The 19819-nt window shown below is 45.6% G+C and overlaps 1 protein-coding gene across 3 annotated transcripts in view; it reads right to left on the bottom strand.

Annotated features, from left to right (window-relative positions):
* Nucleotides 1-19819, bottom strand: part of NTNG2 (netrin G2) — an 89986-nt gene that overhangs the window by 36807 nt on the left and 33360 nt on the right. For all 3 annotated transcript variants that reach the window (XM_069747576.1, XM_069747577.1, XM_069747575.1), the window contains exon 4: nucleotides 1877-2049. In XM_069747576.1, coding sequence (XP_069603677.1) covers nucleotides 1877-2049 — 173 coding nt within the window. The remainder of the gene's footprint in view (nucleotides 1-1876; nucleotides 2050-19819) is intronic.

Below are 19819 nucleotides of genomic sequence, written 5' to 3'. Positions count from 1 at the left end.
CCAGCATTTGAAGGGCTGGGCGCGGGGAGCGTCTACCAGTGCGGTACAACACTTGATGGAGAGGGTGACAAACCGAAGACCGGTGGCGCAGTGTCTGGAGGATGGCTCCTTGGGAGTATTGGGGAAATTATACCCAACTATGTTTTTGATACATAAATTATGGACCAGACTGCGACATATTCGGGGGGTTACGGGGCTGACTAAATTTACACCGATATGGCTTAATAATAATTTGGTGGAGTTTGCGGCTCTTGGAGTGCTGGCGGAGTGGCAGGCCAAAGGAATCCACTTGGTGGCTCAGATAATTCAACAACAAGGATTAAAGTCCTTTTCGCAGCTGCAGGGGGAGTTTGGATTGAGACCGACTGGGGAGTATCAATATGCTCAGATGAAACATGCCTTTAAAGCGCAAAGCAAGGGCGGTGGTATTGAGATCCAGGAGGACATAGTTCTGGAATACGTATGTGGGGAAGGGTCCACAAGGGGAGTCATTACCACCCTTTATAAGGACCTTCTACATGCATATTTACTAGACTTCCCTCTAAAAGCGAGAGCGAAATGGGAAAGAGATTTAGGCCCAATGGAGGATGAAACCTGGGAGTCGGTGTTGGAGTGGGTTCCACGAGTGTCACTGAGCGAGCCGTATAGACTATCGCAGCTGTACATCTTGCACAGAGTCTATAAATCACCGGAAGTGTTGTACAGAGCGGGGTTGCGTGCGGACTCTGAATGCCCGAGATGTAAGACTGAGAATGCAGGAATATACCACATGATGTGGATATGTCCAAGACTGGTTGCTTTCTGGTTGGTGGTAATGAGCCGTGTGGAAGGGGCGTATAAATGCAGAGTGCCGAGAGATCCGATAGTGTGTATACTGGGACATGTAGAGGAAATTAGAGTGGATAACACCTGGAAGATAGCAATAGCTAGGCTATTATATATGGCAAGGAAGGTAATAGCAAGGAACTGGATCAAGGATGAGCCGCCTACAAGGGGTGAATTCCTGAAATATGTTAAACATGGTCTCAATTTGGAAAAGGGGGTATACAAAAGACGTGGGAAAATAGAAACGTTTGATAAAATGTGGTCTCCGTGGCTCGAGCTGGGATAGTAGGTATGGGAAATGGGAGGATGAGGGCCTCTGAAAGGAAGAGAGTGCTAAAGAACAAGCGGACATAAGTGATTCAAATGGCTCAAAGAGCCATCAATACTGGTAACAAAGTATAACTGGGTATGAGCTGTCAGGGGAGGGGGAGGTTTGGGTTTTGTTGGGATTGTTGGGGGTTTAGAAAATGTAAAAATTTTGTAATATACTGGAAAATGCATAAATTGTATTGTTCATATTCGCTTTCAATAAAAATCTATTTAAAATAAAAAAAAAAAAAAGGCTCTGCGCAGTGAAACGTTGTGATTTTTCTGCATTAATAAAGATACATAAAGGAGGCGGTCTGGTGCCCTGGTTCTTGCTGCAGCCTTGTGGGGGGTCGCACCAAGCATGCACGGACAGCAGAGCGGGGCCTCATCTATCGCGAGAACGGGCTTTACTTTTCGGCACTGCTACCATTTGGGGTCCACATGACTTTCTGAGCTCTTTTTATCCACTTTCGTTTTGTTTTTTAGCAGAAGTAACCAGAGTATCAGCATTTCTGTCATGCATTTTTAAAGGGGTTTCCCTATACTAGAAGCACAGGGAGGCATCCTTAGGTTTCTCTATAAGTTGTGACTCGTAATGCAACTCTGTGGAAGTAAGTAGTGCCGAGATGCAATACCACACACAGCCTGTGGACAAGGGTGGCGCCTTTTCTGGACTAGAGCAGCCATGTTTCTCTAATCCTGCACAACAGTAATGAAAGAGAACTCTGGCTCTGTTACTTACATGAGTTTGGAGACCCATGAGGCAGCGGTGTGTAGGACCCTGCTCGCCACGATCGGTTGCGGAAGCTTTTCTTGCACCTGCCGCAGTCCTGCCCGGTGGTGTTATGCTCACATTCACACTGCAATGCCCCCTCTCGGAAGTTACATGCGTTGGCGTGTAAGTTACATTTACACCTGTGAACAGGGAACAGTCATGTGAATATTGATAGGCGGCCATCAAGCAAGATGCTGCAAGATCATCCGGTCAGGAAACAGATGGCGAATAAATGCTCCAGGCAGAAAACTAACAATGACACCAACCACAATGTACAACATGTTCCATCCCTCCACACTGTCCTTTAAGATTACTGTGTTTTGGGCCCAAAACTTCATAGGAGAATCACAGGCTTACACATCTTCTATATTCAAAGAGCTCCCCCTAGTGGTGCCTACAGACAGACAGAACTTTATAACATATCTCTGTGTACAGGGAGCGCCCCCTAGTGGTGGCTTCAGACAGAATCTTATCATGTATCTCTGTATACAGGGAGCTCCTGAAGAAAAGAAAAAATCGTTCCAGCTCCAAATAGTAAAATCCAAATTCCAACTTTATTAAACCAATATAAAAACAACGGTGGACATATACTCTACATGTGCATATCAGGACACGAGCTCGTGTCCTGATATGCACATGTAGAGCATATGTCCACCGTTGTTTTTATATTGGTTTAATAAAGTTGGAATTTGGATTTTACTATTTGGAGCTGGAACGATTTTTTCTTTTCTTCAGGAGATGACTGCGTGGATCAGCGTTGGGTTCCGTGCTCCTGCGGTGGCTACTTGGTGAGCTGGCTTTTTTTCTTCTTTGCTATACAGGGAGCTCCCCCTAGTGGTGGCTGCAGATAGAATCTTATCATGTATCTCTGTATACAGGGAGCTCCCCCTAGTGGTGACTGCAGACAGAATCTTATCATGTATCTCTGTATACAGGGAGCTCCCCCTAGTGGTGACTGCAGACAGAATCTTATCATGTATCTCTGTATACAGGGAGCTCCCCCTAGTGGTGACTGCAGACAGAATCTTGTCATGTATCTCTGTATACAGAGAGCTCCCCCTAGTGGTGGCTGCAGAGAGACAAAATTTTATAACATATCTCTGTGTATAGGGAGCTCCCCCTAGTGGTTCCTGCAGGCAGAATCTCATTAAGTATGTCTGCATGAAGGAGCTGTATACTGAGGTGCAGTGGCGTAATGACCGCAATCGCAGGGTCAGGAGCCCACCGAAACCAGCAAAAACTTCAATTAGATGTGAGTCATTGCACATGCAACTGAAGTGTATTGCCCCGCACAGACACATTGGTCTGTGAGACATAATACTCACTGCCGGCCAACCAGAAGGCAGCAGTTAACGTAGGCGTGCATGTGACCAGGAGCACATAGCAGTGACATCATGTGCTCCCGTTGCACACTGAACTTAGCTGCCGGCTTCAGGAGAGGATGTGCGCGGCGGGGGAGCGAAGGGAAGGTGAATATATATTTATAAATAATTGGCCACACTAGTACATGGATAACAATGGGCTGAGTAGTATATTACATGAGGACTATGGCGAGTGCATTATAGTTCTGCTATGGAGCCCTTCGTGAGTATAGTCATTTATTTTTTTCTATACATTAAAGCACAGCAGCAGAACGGGGGACATACAAGTGTTTCTTACTAGTGTCATTACAAACAGAGTGATCGATTTCAAATGTTTATTTCTGTTAACGTTGATGATTATGGCCAGTGCCGTCATCAGGGCATTACTGCCCTGACTGGCGTATGGGGCCAGATGAGTAGAGGGGGCCCGCATTGGGTCCCGTCTCTTCTGCTCATAGGCCCCCAGCGGCAGGATTCTGCCGGTGCAGAAACTGAACCTGCATCAGAGATAAAATAGTTAAAGTTATAATAGTTAAAAGCCGCCAGCCAATCGGAACCTGGCATCTGACATCAGCGCGCACCTCGCCGCTGTATAACGTCATTGTCATTCGCCGACAAGTATGTGCTTGAAATGCCTAAGGTGGAACATCGGCACTGGACCGCGACCAGGTAAGGAGAAAGTTTTTTTATTTTTATTGAAAGCTGCAAACCGGGGCAGAATGGAGACATGGGGCAGAATGGAGACAGGGGGCAGGATGGAGACACAGGGGGGCAGGATGGGACATCACATGAGGGGCAGAATGGATATTCATGAGGGCAGGATGGGAAAACTTATGGCTAGAGCCAGGAATGAGACACATGGGGGCCAGGATAGAGGATATTATTATCACAGGGGCTAATTAAGGGATATTAATACTGCAGTGATGCATTTATTTATTTTTTTAGGATACTGTTTTAAATTGGGGGGCGGTCCTGATACTGTGCAGAGCGACCCTATGTCGACTTTTTCTTTATCTGGTGTAGTGTAGAAGTTGGGGAAAAATTAAGCAATGTGTTCTGCAAGCGGTGCTCTAGATAACTGTTATTTCCTGCAGAGACAAGCCATGGCTGGGATAAGTGATGGCGGTCTGTGCTGGATGAAGATGAAAAGTGAAGATGAAGGACTTCACCTAGAGATGTCACTGGTGAGTCAGTGTGATACCTATACACTGACACTATACACTGTATACTATATACAGAGGTCCTGTGTACAATGTCTCTGGTGATCACTGTATTACCTTTACAATGACACTATATACAGAGCTCCTGTGTATAATGTCATTGATCACTGTATAACCTGTACACTGATATTGTATACAGTGCTCCTGTGTATAATGTCACCGGTAATCACTGTATTACCTGTACCAGGACACTGCATACTATGTACAGATCTCCTGTGTATAATGGCACTTATGGTGATATTAGAATTGTGATTTTCTATTAATGATCAGTATTGTAGTATTCAGTCACTATGTGGTGGTAATATGTTGTCTGGCCATGGTGTGCCAGTATTTGTTCCTTGTATGTGCTGTTATTTGGTCACTATGTAGTGGTAATATGTTGTCCGGTCATGGTGTGATGGTATTTGTCCCTTTGTATATGCTATTATTTGGTCACTATGTGGTAGTAATATGTGGTCTGGTCATGGTGCGGTGGTATTTGTCTGTTGTATGATATTATCCGGCCACTGTGGTGGTAATATGTGATCTGGTCATGGTGCGATGGTATTTGTCCCTTGTATGTGATATTATTGGTCATTTTAAAAATTGAAAAATAAATAAGAATATACCTAAATTGGGGGGCGTGGCCTGAGAGTCCATGTGAGCGGACGTGCGGCTGTGAGCTCCCGCCGCTGTATATTGTAAAATCCTGCAGAGCCGCTGCTGTTTGGTCCCTGCGGGGGCTTACTGGCTGCGGGGAGACTTGGAGAGGCCGGCGGTGCTGTTCGGTAGCGCTGGAACCGACGAACATGACCAGGAGACGGCAGAAGGACGCGGGAGCCGGGGATGCAGGCGCAATCCAAGATGGCGCCGACTTGAGGGAAAAGGCAGACAAGGAGAACGCCGCATGCAGAAAGCGCATGGAGGTAGCGGCAAAGCTCCAGCAGTTTGCGAGAGCGGAGGCCGCAGAGGAGGGAGCCGGAGCTGATACCGAAGAGGAGGAGGAGGAGGAGAGCCCAGCAGGAGAACATGAGGTACAACAGGGGAGAAAGGAGAGTAAAATGGCGGTGGCAGAAGGGGGACCCGAGGAAATGGCGCCAGAAGCTGAGCCTACCCTAAGAGACGTTTTTGCGCTAGTCTCTTCATGTAAACAATCTCTGACCATACAGATACAGGAGGTTAAGGGGGACACAGCCCAGATAAACGCAGCCATGCAGAAGATTGACAAACGTGTGGGGGAGGTAGAGGAGAGAGTGAGCACTGCAGAAGACCATATAGTGCAGCTGCAAAAAGCAGAGAAAAAGTTCACTCAAGCAATAGCTGAATTGGCTGCGAAAAATGAGGACCTTGAGAACAGGTCCAGAAGAAATAATATTCGCATAGTGGGCATCCCTGAAAAAGCTGAAGGGAGGAATCCAACGGAATATATTGAAAAATGGCTGTTAGAGACATTTGGAGATATGGCGCTAACAAAAGTGTTCGCGGTAGAAAGAGCGCATAGGGTCCCGCCGAAACCACCTGTCCCTGGAGCGAATCCCCGTACCATGCTCGCCAAAATTCTAAACTATAGAGACAGAGACATTATCCTGAGGAAGGCCAGAGACATGACGGATCTGACAGTTGAAGGTCAAAAGATTGCTATATACCCAGACTATTCTACTCTGGTGCAGAAACAACGGATGATGTTCACGGGTATCAAGAGACGGCTGAGGGAATTGGGTGTGCAGTATTCCATGATGTTCCCAGCAAGACTGAGGGTGGTGGCGTTTGATAAAATTCATTTTTTCCAGAAGCCGGAGGACGCTACCCAGTGGATCGATATTAATGCTAAAAAGCTTAAAGGAAAAGGAGACTGAAACTGTGGGAAGAGTCTGAAGTTGTTTACTTATCTGTCAGTTGGAAAAGAGTCATGTGATTGACAAGCCAAGGGGTTTGGGGGGGGAAGAAGGGAAAGGGATGGTGTAATGGCTGCTGGGAAAGGGGGAGGAAGGGTTTGCGACATATTTTAAGTTTATGCAGACTTCTTGTGTGTGCAAATAATTCTAAGTTAAAATGTTTTGAGAACGTTATTTTTCAAAATGTCTGAAATCCTGTTATGTACAGTGGTGGGAGGAGGGTTGGGAAGGTAATGCCAAACGGAGTGTTCGCTATGGGCGATGATGCCCCACTCTTGGAAAGAGGTGGAATGGTTAGATGTGAGGGGGGAAGGGTGGGAGGGGGAGTTGGGAGGGGGTGGGGGGAGGGTAGTTAGACAGCCTGAGCTCAAAATTGATGATACTTATAGTGAAGATGAGCCAAGTGATGGGGACCCGTTTTAAGATTTTGTGCTGGAATGTGAGAGGCCTAGGGGAGAAATCTAGACGTGCTGCGTGTTTGCAATATGCAAGAGACCAAAGGGCCTCAATGATATGCTTGCTGGAGACGCATTTGGTAAGGGAAAAAGTGGATGTTTTGAATAGACGATGGATCCAGAGGGGATATCATTCTACCTTCTCCACGTATGCAAGAGGAGTCTCAATCTTGGTTCCAGCGGGAGTTCAGTATGAGGAGGTGAAGGTATATGTGGACGTGGAGGGACAGTATGTACTATTACGGTGTATACTGTATGGAGTGATGCTGTGTGTTGCCGCGATGTATATTCCGCCTCCCTACTCTAGCAGGAAGATTAGAGAAGTAATGGAGCGAGTGGAAAAATGGGGACAGACACCGTTAATAATTATCGGAGATCTAAATAACATCTGTGATGAATATTGGGATAAAAATAAAAATACTCAGAATAGGTCGGAGGGACACATAACATTTGGCACCTATATACAGGAGATAGGTTTGATTGATCTGTGGAGGGTTAGACATGTGGGGGAGAGAGGGTACTCATGTTATTCACCGGCACATGCCACACTCTCTAGGATTGATATGGCTCTGGGTAACAGGATTTTGGACACATTGGTTGGGGAGGTGAGATATCTGCCAAGGGCCTTGTCGGACCATAGTCCAATTGAAGTAGAGGTTAGATTGGAGGGGGCTCGCTCGCTAAGTGGGAGAGAATGGAAGATTCATCCTAATTGGTTACAGAGTATTGAGTTGGAAAGTATAGGACGGGAGGTGGCGGAAATCTTTCTCTTAAATGATGGAAGCGCCGACGCTCTTACAATTTGGGATGCAATGAAGGCGTACCTGAGGGGACTACTGTTTAGGGACATTAGTAGGTGTAAGCGGAGGACGAGAGAGGTAGAAAAAGCGGCAGTTGAGGAGTTGAAGGAAGCAGAGGATGGGATGGCCACACTGGGAACCCCTGAGGCAGAGAGAAGAATGAAAAACGCACAAAATCATTTGGAAAAAATTCTGCTAGGCAAAGCTGAGAGGAAACGAGATTTCCAAAGGGTATTGTTCTATCAGGAGGGAGAAACAGTGGGACATATGCTGTCGGTAGTGGCTGCTGCTCAGAGAGGTTCTTCATATATACACTCTTTGGATTCTGCTAGTGGAGGTAAAATAACGGAAACACCTGAAATTTTGAGAGCCTTTGCGGACTTCTATGCAGATTTGTATTCCTCTCGGGTTGGTGAATCGGTCGAGGATGCACTGACTTTCTTGGAAGGTCTGGATTTGCCGAGACTGAGTGAGGCAGATAGGGAGAGCCTTGAGGCCCCTATCACTGAGGAGGAATTGAGTCGGGCATTGATGTCTATGGCCAATGGGAAGGCGCCTGGGGTCGATGGGTTACCCGCTGAGATCTATAAAGGGTTGGCAGAAGTGTTGATTCCTAGATTAAAAATGGTATTGGAGGAAGCTAGGTCTTGTGGGCGCTTGCCAGCCTCTATGAGAGAGGCCATAATAGTGGTCATTCCAAAGGAGGATAAGGACTTGGGGAAACCGGAGTCGTACCGCCCAATTTCTTTACTAACAATTGATGTCAAGCTTCTGGCCAAGGTGTTGGCTCTCCGCCTCTCTAGTGTTATTGCGAGTCTGGTGCATTCGGACCAATCTGGCTTTATGCCGGATAGATCAACGGCGATCAATTTGCGGAGGTTATATGTAAATTTGCAGGTAGAGTCTGATAACTGTGGTCGAAGAGTGATTGTATCGCTAGATGCACACAAGGCGTTTGACAGCGTCGAATGGGGGAACCTCTGGCAGGTGCTGGAATGTATGGGGTTTGGCCCGCAGTTTGTGGCCTGGATACAGCTGTTGTACTCATTACCATCCGCCAGAATTAGAGTAAATGGGGAGCTATCTCGTCCTATAGGGCTGGCTAGGGGTACTAGGCAGGGATGCCCGCTTTCACCCCTCCTGTTCGCGTTGGCTGTAGAACCTCTTGCTGCTAAGATTCGGCAGTCGGATGGGGTCCCTGGGTTTAGGTATGGCAAAGTAGAGGAAAAAATAGCGTTATATGCGGATGATGTTTTGCTGTTCCTGGAGGATCCAGACAATTCACTAAGAGGGGCCGTTGAAATTGTTGAGAGATTTGGTACTGTGTCGGGACTAACAATTAATTGGGATAAGACGGTTCTTTTTAGAGTGGATGACGTAGGAGAGAATGTGAGTGAGGATGTTGGGGATGAGAGGCTGAAGGTGGTTTCCCAATTTAAATATCTTGGAATATGGATTTCGGTGCCGGTGGCGGAGTTTCTGCAAAGAAATTTGACTCCTGTTATGGGGGTACTCAAGGCAAAGGTAGACGCCTGGAATAAGCTACATCTATCGGTCGTCGGTAGGGTAAACCTTATTAAAATGGTCCTTATGCCCAAAATTCTTTATGTTCTGCATAACGCACCAATTTGGATCCCTCGGGGGAAGTTCAGGCAGATTAATGCCCTCTTTAGAAGTTTGATATGGGGTAGACAATATCCACGTATTAGCTTGGAGACGCTTCAACGACCCAAGGAAGATGGTGGTTTGGCTTTGCCCAACCCGGAAATATACTTCCTTGCGGCCCAGAGCCAGCATTTGAAGGGCTGGGCGCGAGGGGCGTCATCCAGTGCAGTACAACAGCTATTGGAAGAGGTGACGGACCGACGACCGATGGCCAGGTGTTTGGAGGATGGCTCATTGGGCGCGCTGGGGAAAATATACCCAACCCTGTTCCTGATTCGTAAATTATGGAATAGATTAAGGCAGATTCGTGGGGTTACAGGGTTGACTAAATTCACACCGATATGGTCTAACCACAACTTAAAGGATTTTGAGGCCCTGGGAGGATTGATGGAATGGCAGAATAAGGGAATTTGCTTTGTTCACCAGATAATCCAGCAGCAGGAGCTGAAGTCCTTTTCCCAATTGCAGGAAGAATTTGGTTTGCGATCCACAGGGGAATATCAGTATGCGCAGATGAGACATGCCTTTAGAGCTCAGAATAAGAAGGCTGATATCAGGGTTCAAGATGATATAGTGTTGGAGTATGTGTGTGGTGAGGGTACTACAAGGGGAGTTATTTCCACTCTGTATAAGGACCTTATGCACACATTTCTGCTAGATTTCCCTATAAAGGCGAGAGCTAAGTGGGAGAGAGAAGTGGGGCCGATGGAAAATGAAACCTGGGAATCGGTGATGGAGTGGGTTCCGCGACTATCCTTGAGTGAACCATATAGGCTCTCGCAGCTATACATTTTGCATAGGGTATATAAATCTCCGGAAGTGTTATACAAAGCGGGATTGCGTGCCAATTCTGGGTGTCCGAGGTGTGCGAGTGAGAAGGCAGGAATATATCACATGATGTGGACGTGTCCGAGACTGGCTGCCTTTTGGGTGGTGGTTTTGAGCCGAGTTGAAGCAGCGTATAAGTGCAGAGTTGTTAGAGACCCGATAGTATGTGTGCTGGGATATGTGGAAGAAATTGGAGTTGACAATACTTGGAAGATTGCAATTGCTAGGCTACTCTACATGGCCAGGAAAGTAATAGCACGAAACTGGATAAACGCGGAACCACCTGTGAGAAGGGAATTTCTCCAATATGTTCAACATGGTCTAAAATTGGAAAAGGGGGTGTACAGTAAAAGGGGGAAAATAGAACTCTTTAATAAAATATGGTCTCCTTGGCTTGATTTGGATTGAGGAGTATAGGCGTCGTGTTTCCTAAGACCTGGAAGAGGATAAATTACAAGAGGCAGATAATGCCTCGGTGGGGTGGAGATTGAGACTGAGCTGTCTTATGGGGGAGGGGGGTAGTTGGGGTAATGTTGGGGTTTATTAAAGTAAGAAAATGTGTATCTGATATAATGCAATGTAAATGGCATTCTGTTGTTCTCCTTTTTTTTTATATTGTTAATAAAAATCTATTTAAATTAAAAAAAAAAAAAGAATATACCTAAATTGTATTGCATTTTTTAACAAATGTTTAATAGGTTAGAGTAGAGTAGTGCCTGGCCAAAAGATTCTACCTTGTGGTAGCGGCTTAAAAAATCTTTTGGCCAAAACCAAAGCTGCTGGCTATGTATGTGATATGGTGAAGGGAACCGTGGAAGGTTCGAGGGGTGGAGGCGGGGCTGGGGTGGATCCTGGGCAGAGTCTCAAGGGGGCCCTGAAAATTTTGCCAGTATGGGGCCCCTAAATTCCTAGTGGCAGCCCTGATTATGGCTTAAGGTACCTTCACACATAACGATATTGTTAACGATATCGTTGCTTTTTGTGACGTAGCAACGATATCGTTAATAAAATCGTTATGTGTGACAGCGACCAACGATCAGGCCCCTGCTGGGAGATCGTTGGTCGCTGAAGAAAGTCCAGAACTTTATTTCGTCGCTGGATCTCCCGTGGACATCGCTGGATCGGCGTGTGTGACACCGATCCAGCGATGTCTTCACTGGTAACCAGGGTAAACATCGGGTAACTAAGCGCAGGGCCGCGCTTAGTAACCCGATGTTTACCCTGGTTACCATCCTAAAAGTAAAAAACAAACAAACAGTACATACTTACCTACCGCTGTCTGTCCCCGGCGCTGTGCTCTGCACTCCTCCTGTACTGGCTGTGAGCGTCCGTCAGCCGGAAAGCAGAGCGGTGACGTCACCGCTCTGCTTTCCGGCCGCTGTGCTCACACAGACAGTACAGGAGGAGTGCAGAGCACAGCGCTGGAGGACAGACAGCGGTAGGTAAGTATGTAGTGTTTGTTTTTTTTACTTTTAGGAAGGTAACCAGGGTAAACATCGGGTTACTAAGCGCGGCCCTGCGCTTAGTTACCCGATGTTTACCCTGGTTACCGGCATCGTTGGTCGCTGGAGAGCGGTCTGTGTGACAGCTCTCCAGCGACCAAACAGCGACGCTGCAGCGATCCGGATCGTTGTCGGTATCGCTGCAGCGTCGCTTAATGTGAAGGGGCCTTTATTGTAAATGAAAACCCAAAAGTCATTATCTCAGTAAATTAGAATACTTTATAACACCAGCTTGAAAAATTATTTTAAAATCCGAAATGTTGGCCTACTGAAGTGTATCAATTTTGTATCAATTACTGCATCAATGCGGTGTGACATGGAGGCGATTAGCCTGTGGCACTGCTGAGGTGTTATGGAAGCCCAGGTTGCTTTGATAGCAGCCTTCAGCTTTTCTGCATTGTTGGGTCTGGTGTCTCATCTTCCTCTTGACAATACCCCACAGATTCTCTATGGGGTTAAGGTCAGGCGAGTTTGCTGGCCAATCAAGCACAGTGATACTGCTGTTTGTAAACCAGGTATTGGTGCTTTTGGCAGTGTGGACAGGTGCCAAATCCTGCTGGAGAATGACATTTCCATCTCCAAAAAGCTTCTCGGCAGAGGGAAGCATGAAGTGCTCTAAAATTTCCTGGTAGACGGCTGCGCTGACTTTGTTCTTGATGAAGCACAGTGGACCTACACCAGCAGAAGACATGGCTCCGGAAACCATCACTGATTGTGGAAACTTCACACTAGACCTCCAGCAGCTTGGATTGTGGCCTCTCCACTCTTCCGCCAGACTCTGGGACCTTGATTTCCAAATGAAATGCAAAATGTACTTTCATCTGAAAACAACACCTTGGACCACTGAGCAACAGTCCAGTTCTTTGTCTCCTTGGCCCAGGTAAGATGCTTCTGGAGTTGTCTATTGGTCACGAGTGGCCTGACACAAGGAATGTGACACTTGTAGCCCAGGTCCTGGATACGTCTGTGTGTGGTGGTTCTTGAAGCAATGACTCCAGCAGCAGTCCACTCCTTGTGAATCTTCCCAAAATTTGTGAATGGCCTTTTCTTAACAATCCTTTCAAGGCTGCGGTTATCCCGGTTCCTTGTGCACCTTTTTCTATCACATTTTTCCTTACACTCAGTTTTCCATTAATATGCTTGGATGCAGCATTCTGTGACCAGCCGGCTTCTTTAGCAATGACCTTTTGTGGCTTACCCTCCTTGTGGAGGGTGTCAATGACTGCCTTCTGGACATGTGACAAGTCAGCAGTCTTCCCCATGATTGTGGAGCTACTGAAACAGACTAAGGGACCTTTTTTTAAAATGCTTAGGAAGCATTTGCAGGTGTTTTTTGTTAATTATTCTAATTTACTTGGATAATAACTTTTGGGTTTTCATTGGCTGTAAGCTACAGTCATCAACATTAAGAGAAATAAACACGTGAAATAGATCACTCTGTTTGTAATGACTCTATATATGAATTTCACTTTTTGTATTGAAGAACTGAAATAAATTAACTTTTTGATGATATTCTAATTGAGTGAGAAGCACCTGTATATACCAGGATGAGGCACATATATACTAGGATGGAGGGCACATATGTAGATATATATAAAATGCATTCAGGATGGGGGGTGCTCCAGTCCAAATCTTGCACCTGGGCCCATCAGCCTCTACTTATGCCTCCGCTGAGGTGCTATAGGCAATGCATGCAATCCTCATAATGTAACACCCTCACACACATATATTTGTAACCCCTTTCCATGGTGTATACAACTCCCAGCAGCAGGCGGTGGCACATGACATCACTTTGGTGGAGGCCCCAGGAGTGGTGACTCTGACAAGGTGCTCAGTCTCCAGTCCTGCGTGCACCGAGCAGCCCATCTCCACCAAGGATCCTTTGATATATCATCCAGATTATAAATTAACGAGGAGTTGGGGAGACGGCGCAGGAATTAGTAATTTTTTCAGTGTTTGATCTGCAATGAGAGGCCCCACAGCTTAGATGTAAATTTTATAAGCTTTACTGGAAGGACAGATTGTGAATTGGTTAAATGCACCGACTAACGTGACATTGAGAGGTCGTCACTGCTGGAGAAGAACTCGCCAGGGTAAGAGAATGATGGGGGTAGTGCTCTGATATGAGGATGTAATGGCGAGGACACAGATGAAGAAGCGGGGTCAACTAACAGCACAGAGTGTTTCAGGAGAGGTGTGTGCTGATCTTTTGGAGGGTTAGAAACTGAAGAATACATAAAGGAAAGAACAGGGCCCCAGCAGCACAGAGTATTTCAGCAGATCAGAGTATGGCTCCTATGTTGGTAGTGACCTGCTCACTTATGTCACCGCACAGGCTAATAGAGGAGAATTCCTCGATCCATCAGTCATTTTCCCCTGTTCTTGATATGAGGTGACAGGTGAACATTATTCAGCAGTTTATAGAGAAAGCCCTGACTCAATGGAGCACAATCTGCATTTCTGTCCTGTCCACTTGCATAAGGAAACAATGAGGATGTGAATTATTTAATGTCCACGGCCGGCTGCATCCGGCACCTGCCACTTTAATCAGTGAGGTTACTGTAAGATGGGCACATATGTATACACACCCTGCCTGGTGCAGGCACACATGAGCGAGCACAGGCCATGTTCACCATTCGATACACAGAAATGCCTCAGGAGCTTCCATCACTCCACAATCATGGACGGGATGCGCAAGGATGACTCCACCACGTGCATGAAAATGAGCCTTCAAAGGGCATTACATCATGGATCATCTGGGGGTTTTTAGATGAAGAGTGTGAAATAAACAGTTAAATTACTTTCTTAGGTTTAAAACTGAATTTTGAACATATTCTTGTGGTTATTAGCTGTGTCTCCATGACATCCTTGTTTGTGGAAATGCTGAGTAATATTTGGCCTTGACAAGACAAGAGTTTGGCTATAGTGGTGACTGTATAAATCTGTATGTAGTGATCTCCCCCTAGTGGCGACTGTATAGTGGTGACTGTATAAATCTGTATGTAGTGATTTCCCCCAAGTGGCGACTGTATAGTGGTGACTGTATAAATCTGTATGTAGTGAGGTCCTTCTAATTGTGGCTGTAGAAATCTGTATGTACTGAGCTCCTCCTAGTGGTCACTGTATAAATCTGTATGTAGTGAGCTCCTCCTAGTGGTGGCTGTAGAAATCTGTATGTAGTGAGCTCCTCCTATTGGTCACTGTATAAATCTGTATGTAGTGAGCTCCTCCTAGTGGCCGCTGTATAAATCTGTATGTAGTGAGCTCCTTCTAGTGATGGCTGTATAAATCTGTATGTAGTGAGCTCCTCCTAGCGGTCGCTGTATAAATCTGTATGTAGTGAGCTCCTTCTAGTGATGGCTGTATAAATCTGTATGTAGTGAGCTCCTCCTAGTGGTGGCTGTAGAAATCTGTATGTAGTGAGCTCCTCCTATTGGTCACTGTATAAATCTGTATGTAGTGAGCTCCTCCTAGTGGCCGCTGTATAAATCTGTATGTAGTGAGCTCCTCCTATTGGTCACTGTATAAATCTGTATGTAGTGAGCTCCTCCTAGTGGCCGCTGTATAAATCTGTATGTAGTGAGCTCCTCCTAGTGGCCGCTGTATAAATCTGTATGTAGTGAGCTCCTCCTATTGGTCACTGTATAAATCTGTATGTAGTGAGCTCCTCCTAGTGGCCGCTGTATAAATCTGTATGTAGTGAGCTCCTTCTAGTGATGGCTGTATAAATCTGTATGTAGTGAGCTCCTCCTAGCGGTCGCTGTATAAATCTGTATGTAGTGAGCTCCTTCTAGTGATGGCTGTATAAATCTGTATGTAGTGAGCTCCTCCTAGTGGTCACTGTATAAATCTGTATGTAGTGAGCTCCTCCTAGTGGCCGCTGTATAAATCTGTATGTAGTGAGCTCCTTCTAGTGATGGCTGTATAAATCTGTATGTAGTGAGCTCCTCCTAGCGGTCGCTGTATAAATCTGTATGTAGTGAGCTCCTTCTAGTGATGGCTGTATAAATCTGTATGTAGTGAGCTCCTCCTAGTGGTGGCTGTAGAAATCTGTATGTAGTGAGCTCCTCCTATTGGTCACTGTATAAATCTGTATGTAGTGAGCTCCTCCTAGTGGCCGCTGTATAAATCTGTATGTAGTGAGCTCCTCCTAGTGGCCGCTGTAGAAATCTGTATGTAGTGAGCTCCTCCTATTGGTCACTGTATAAATCTGTATGTAGTGAGCTCCTCCTAGTGGCCGCTGTATAAATCTGTATGTAGTGAGCTCCTTCTAGTGATGGCTGTATAAATCTGTATGTAGTGAGCTCCTCCTAGCGGTCGCTGTATAAATCTGTATGTAGTGAGCTCCTTCTAGTGATGGCTGTATAAATCTGTATGTAGTGAGCTCCTCCTAGTGGTGGCTGTAGAAATCTGTATGTAGTGAGCTCCTCCTATTGGTCACTGTATAAATCTGTATGTAGTGAGCTCCTCCTAGTGGCCGCTGTATAAATCTGTATGTAGTGAGCTCCTCCTATTGGTCACTGTATAAATCTGTATGTAGTGAGCTCCTCCTAGTGGCCGCTGTATAAATCTGTATGTAGTGAGCTCCTCCTAGTGGCCGCTGTATAAATCTGTATGTAGTGAGCTCCTCCTATTGGTCACTGTATAAATCTGTATGTAGTGAGCTCCTCCTAGTGGCCGCTGTATAAATCTGTATGTAGTGAGCTCCTTCTAGTGATGGCTGTATAAATCTGTATGTAGTGAGCTCCTCCTAGCGGTCGCTGTATAAATCTGTATGTAGTGAGCTCCTTCTAGTGATGGCTGTATAAATCTGTATGTAGTGAGCTCCTCCTAGTGGTGGCTGTAGAAATCTGTATGTAGTGAGCTCCTCCTATTGGTCACTGTATAAATCTGTATGTAGTGAGCTCCTCCTAGTGGCCGCTGTATAAATCTGTATGTAGTGAGCTCCTCCTAGTGGCCGCTGTATAAATCTGTATGTAGTGAGCTCCTCCTATTGGTCACTGTATAAATCTGTATGTAGTGAGCTCCTCCTAGTGGCCGCTGTATAAATCTGTATGTAGTGAGCTCCTTCTAGTGATGGCTGTATAAATCTGTATGTAGTGAGCTCCTCCTAGCGGTCGCTGTATAAATCTGTATGTAGTGAGCTCCTTCTAGTGATGGCTGTATAAATCTGTATGTAGTGAGCTCCTCCTAGTGGTCACTGTATAAATCTGTATGTAGTGAGCTCCTCCTAGTGGCCGCTGTATAAATCTGTATGTAGTGAGCTCCTTCTAGTGATGGCTGTATAAATCTGTATGTAGTGAGCTCCTCCTATTGGTCACTGTATAAATCTGTATGTAGTGAGCTCCTCCTAGTGGCCGCTGTATAAATCTGTATGTAGTGAGCTCCTCCTAGTGGCCGCTGTATAAATCTGTATGTAGTGAGCTCCTCCTATTGGTCACTGTATAAATCTGTATGTAGTGAGCTCCTCCTAGTGGCCGCTGTATAAATCTGTATGTAGTGAGCTCCTTCTAGTGATGGCTGTATAAATCTGTATGTAGTGAGCTCCTCCTAGCGGTCGCTGTATAAATCTGTATGTAGTGAGCTCCTTCTAGTGATGGCTGTATAAATCTGTATGTAGTGAGCTCCTCCTAGTGGTCACTGTATAAATCTGTATGTAGTGAGCTCCTCCTAGTGGCCGCTGTATAAATCTGTATGTAGTGAGCTCCTTCTAGTGATGGCTGTATAAATCTGTATGTAGTGAGCTCCTCCTAGCGGTCGCTGTATAAATCTGTATGTAGTGAGCTCCTTCTAGTGATGGCTGTATAAATCTGTATGTAGTGAGCTCCTCCTAGCGGTCGCTGTATAAATCTGTATGTAGTGAGCTCCTTCTAGTGATGGCTGTATAAATCTGTATGTAGTGAGCTCCTCCTAGTGGTCACTGTATAAATCTGTATGTAGTGAGCTCCTCCTAGTGGCCGCTGTATAAATCTGTATGTAGTGAGCTCCTTCTAGTGATGGCTGTATAAATCTGTATGTAGTGAGCTCCTCCTAGCGGTCGCTGTATAAATCTGTATGTAGTGAGCTCCTTCTAGTGATGGCTGTATAAATCTGTATGTAGTGAGCTCCTCCTAGTGGTGGCTGTAGAAATCTGTATGTAGTGAGCTCCTCCTATTGGTCACTGTATAAATCTGTATGTAGTGAGCTCCTCCTAGTGGCCGCTGTATAAATCTGTATGTAGTGAGCTCCTCCTATTGGTCACTGTATAAATCTGTATGTAGTGAGCTCCTCCTAGTGGCCGCTGTATAAATCTGTATGTAGTGAGCTCCTTCTAGTGATGGCTGTATAAATCTGTATGTAGTGAGCTCCTCCTAGCGGTCGCTGCATAAATCTGTATGTAGTGAGCTCCTTCTAGTGATGGCTGTATAAATCTGTATGTAGTGAGCTCCTCCTAGTGGTCACTGTATAAATCTGTATGTAGTGAGCTCCTCCTAGTGGCCGCTGTATAAATCTGTATGTAGTGAGCTCCTTCTAGTGATGGCTGTATAAATCTGTATGTAGTGAGCTCCTCCTAGCGGTCGCTGTATAAATCTGTATGTAGTGAGCTCCTTCTAGTGATGGCTGTATAAATCTGTATGTAGTGAGCTCCTCCTAGCGGTCGCTGTATAAATCTGTATGTAGTGAGCTCCTTCTAGTGATGGCTGTATAAATCTGTATGTAGTGAGCTCCTCCTAGTGGTCACTGTATAAATCTGTATGTAGTGAGCTCCTCCTAGTGGCCGCTGTATAAATCTGTATGTAGTGAGCTCCTCCTATTGGTCACTGTATAAATCTGTATGTAGTGAGCTCCTCCTAGTGGCCGCTGTATAAATCTGTATGTAGTGAGCTCCTCCTATTGGTCACTGTATAAATCTGTATGTAGTGAGCTCCTCCTAGTGGCCGCTGTATAAATCTGTATGTAGTGAGCTCCTTCTAGTGATGGCTGTATAAATCTGTATGTAGTGAGCTCCTCCTAGCGGTCGCTGTATAAATCTGTATGTAGTGAGCTCCTTCTAGTGATGGCTGTATAAATCTGTATGTAGTGAGCTCCTCCTAGTGGTCACTGTATAAATCTGTATGTAGTGAGCTCCTCCTAGTGGCCGCTGTATAAATCTGTATGTAGTGAGCTCCTTCTAGTGATGGCTGTATAAATCTGTATGTAGTGAGCTCCTCCTAGCGGTCGCTGTATAAATCTGTATGTAGTGAGCTCCTTCTAGTGATGGCTGTATAAATCTGTATGTAGTGAGCTCCTCCTAGCGGTCGCTGTATAAATCTGTATGTAGTGAGCTCCTTCTAGTGATGGCTGTATAAATCTGTATGTAGTGAGCTCCTCCTAGTGGTCACTGTATAAATCTGTATGTAGTGAGCTCCTCCTAGTGGCCGCTGTATAAATCTGTATGTAGTGAGCTCCTTCTAGTGATGGCTGTATAAATCTGTATGTAGTGAGCTCCTCCTAGCGGTCGCTGTATAAATCTGTATATAGTGAGCTCCTTCTAGTGATGGCTGTATAAATCTGTATGTAGTGAGCTCCTCCTAGTGGTGGCTGTATAAATCTGTATGTAGTGAGATCCTACTACTGGTGACTGTATAAATATGTATGCAGTGAGCACCTTCTAGTGTTAGCTGTATTAATCTGTATGTAGTGAGCTCCTTATAGTGATGGCTATATAAATATGTAAGTAGTGATCGCCCTCTAGTGGTGGCTATATAACTATATGTTGGGAGCTTCCTCTAGTGCTGGTTGTATATCTGTATCTAAGGAGCGCCCTCTAGTGGTGGCTGTATATCAGTATGTAATGAACTCCCTCTAGTAGATGCAAGCAGCAATAATCATACAATTTATCAAATAGGAAGAGTTGACATGTGAAGCCCATTTAACAGAAATCTTTGTGGGTCCCGGCCTGATTTTAGCTGATTTCCGAGCAGTCTTAACTATAACATGGGCACCTTATGACTCCAATTAGGTGATACTCAGATACAGTGGCGAAGGTATAAGGGGTGCCGAGCAAGCAGTACCATTGTGGCCCTAGAGATAAAGGCGGGCCCCTATTATAAGCACACTATGAAAGGTTTGGGGCCCATGATATATACTGTGTAATTGGGGCTCGGCTCAGCAAATGCCTCTGCTGGGATAAATATCAGCGTTCTGCTGACAGCGTCTCCCCCTCGAGCTGTACTCACTTGTGAC

This window comes from Ranitomeya imitator, chromosome 2 (genome assembly GCF_032444005.1).
Source record: "Ranitomeya imitator isolate aRanImi1 chromosome 2, aRanImi1.pri, whole genome shotgun sequence".
Lineage (NCBI taxonomy): Eukaryota > Metazoa > Chordata > Amphibia > Anura > Dendrobatidae > Ranitomeya > Ranitomeya imitator.
The sequence above is the reverse complement of the archived record's forward strand: the minus strand, read 5'-3'. Positions and strand labels throughout refer to the sequence as shown.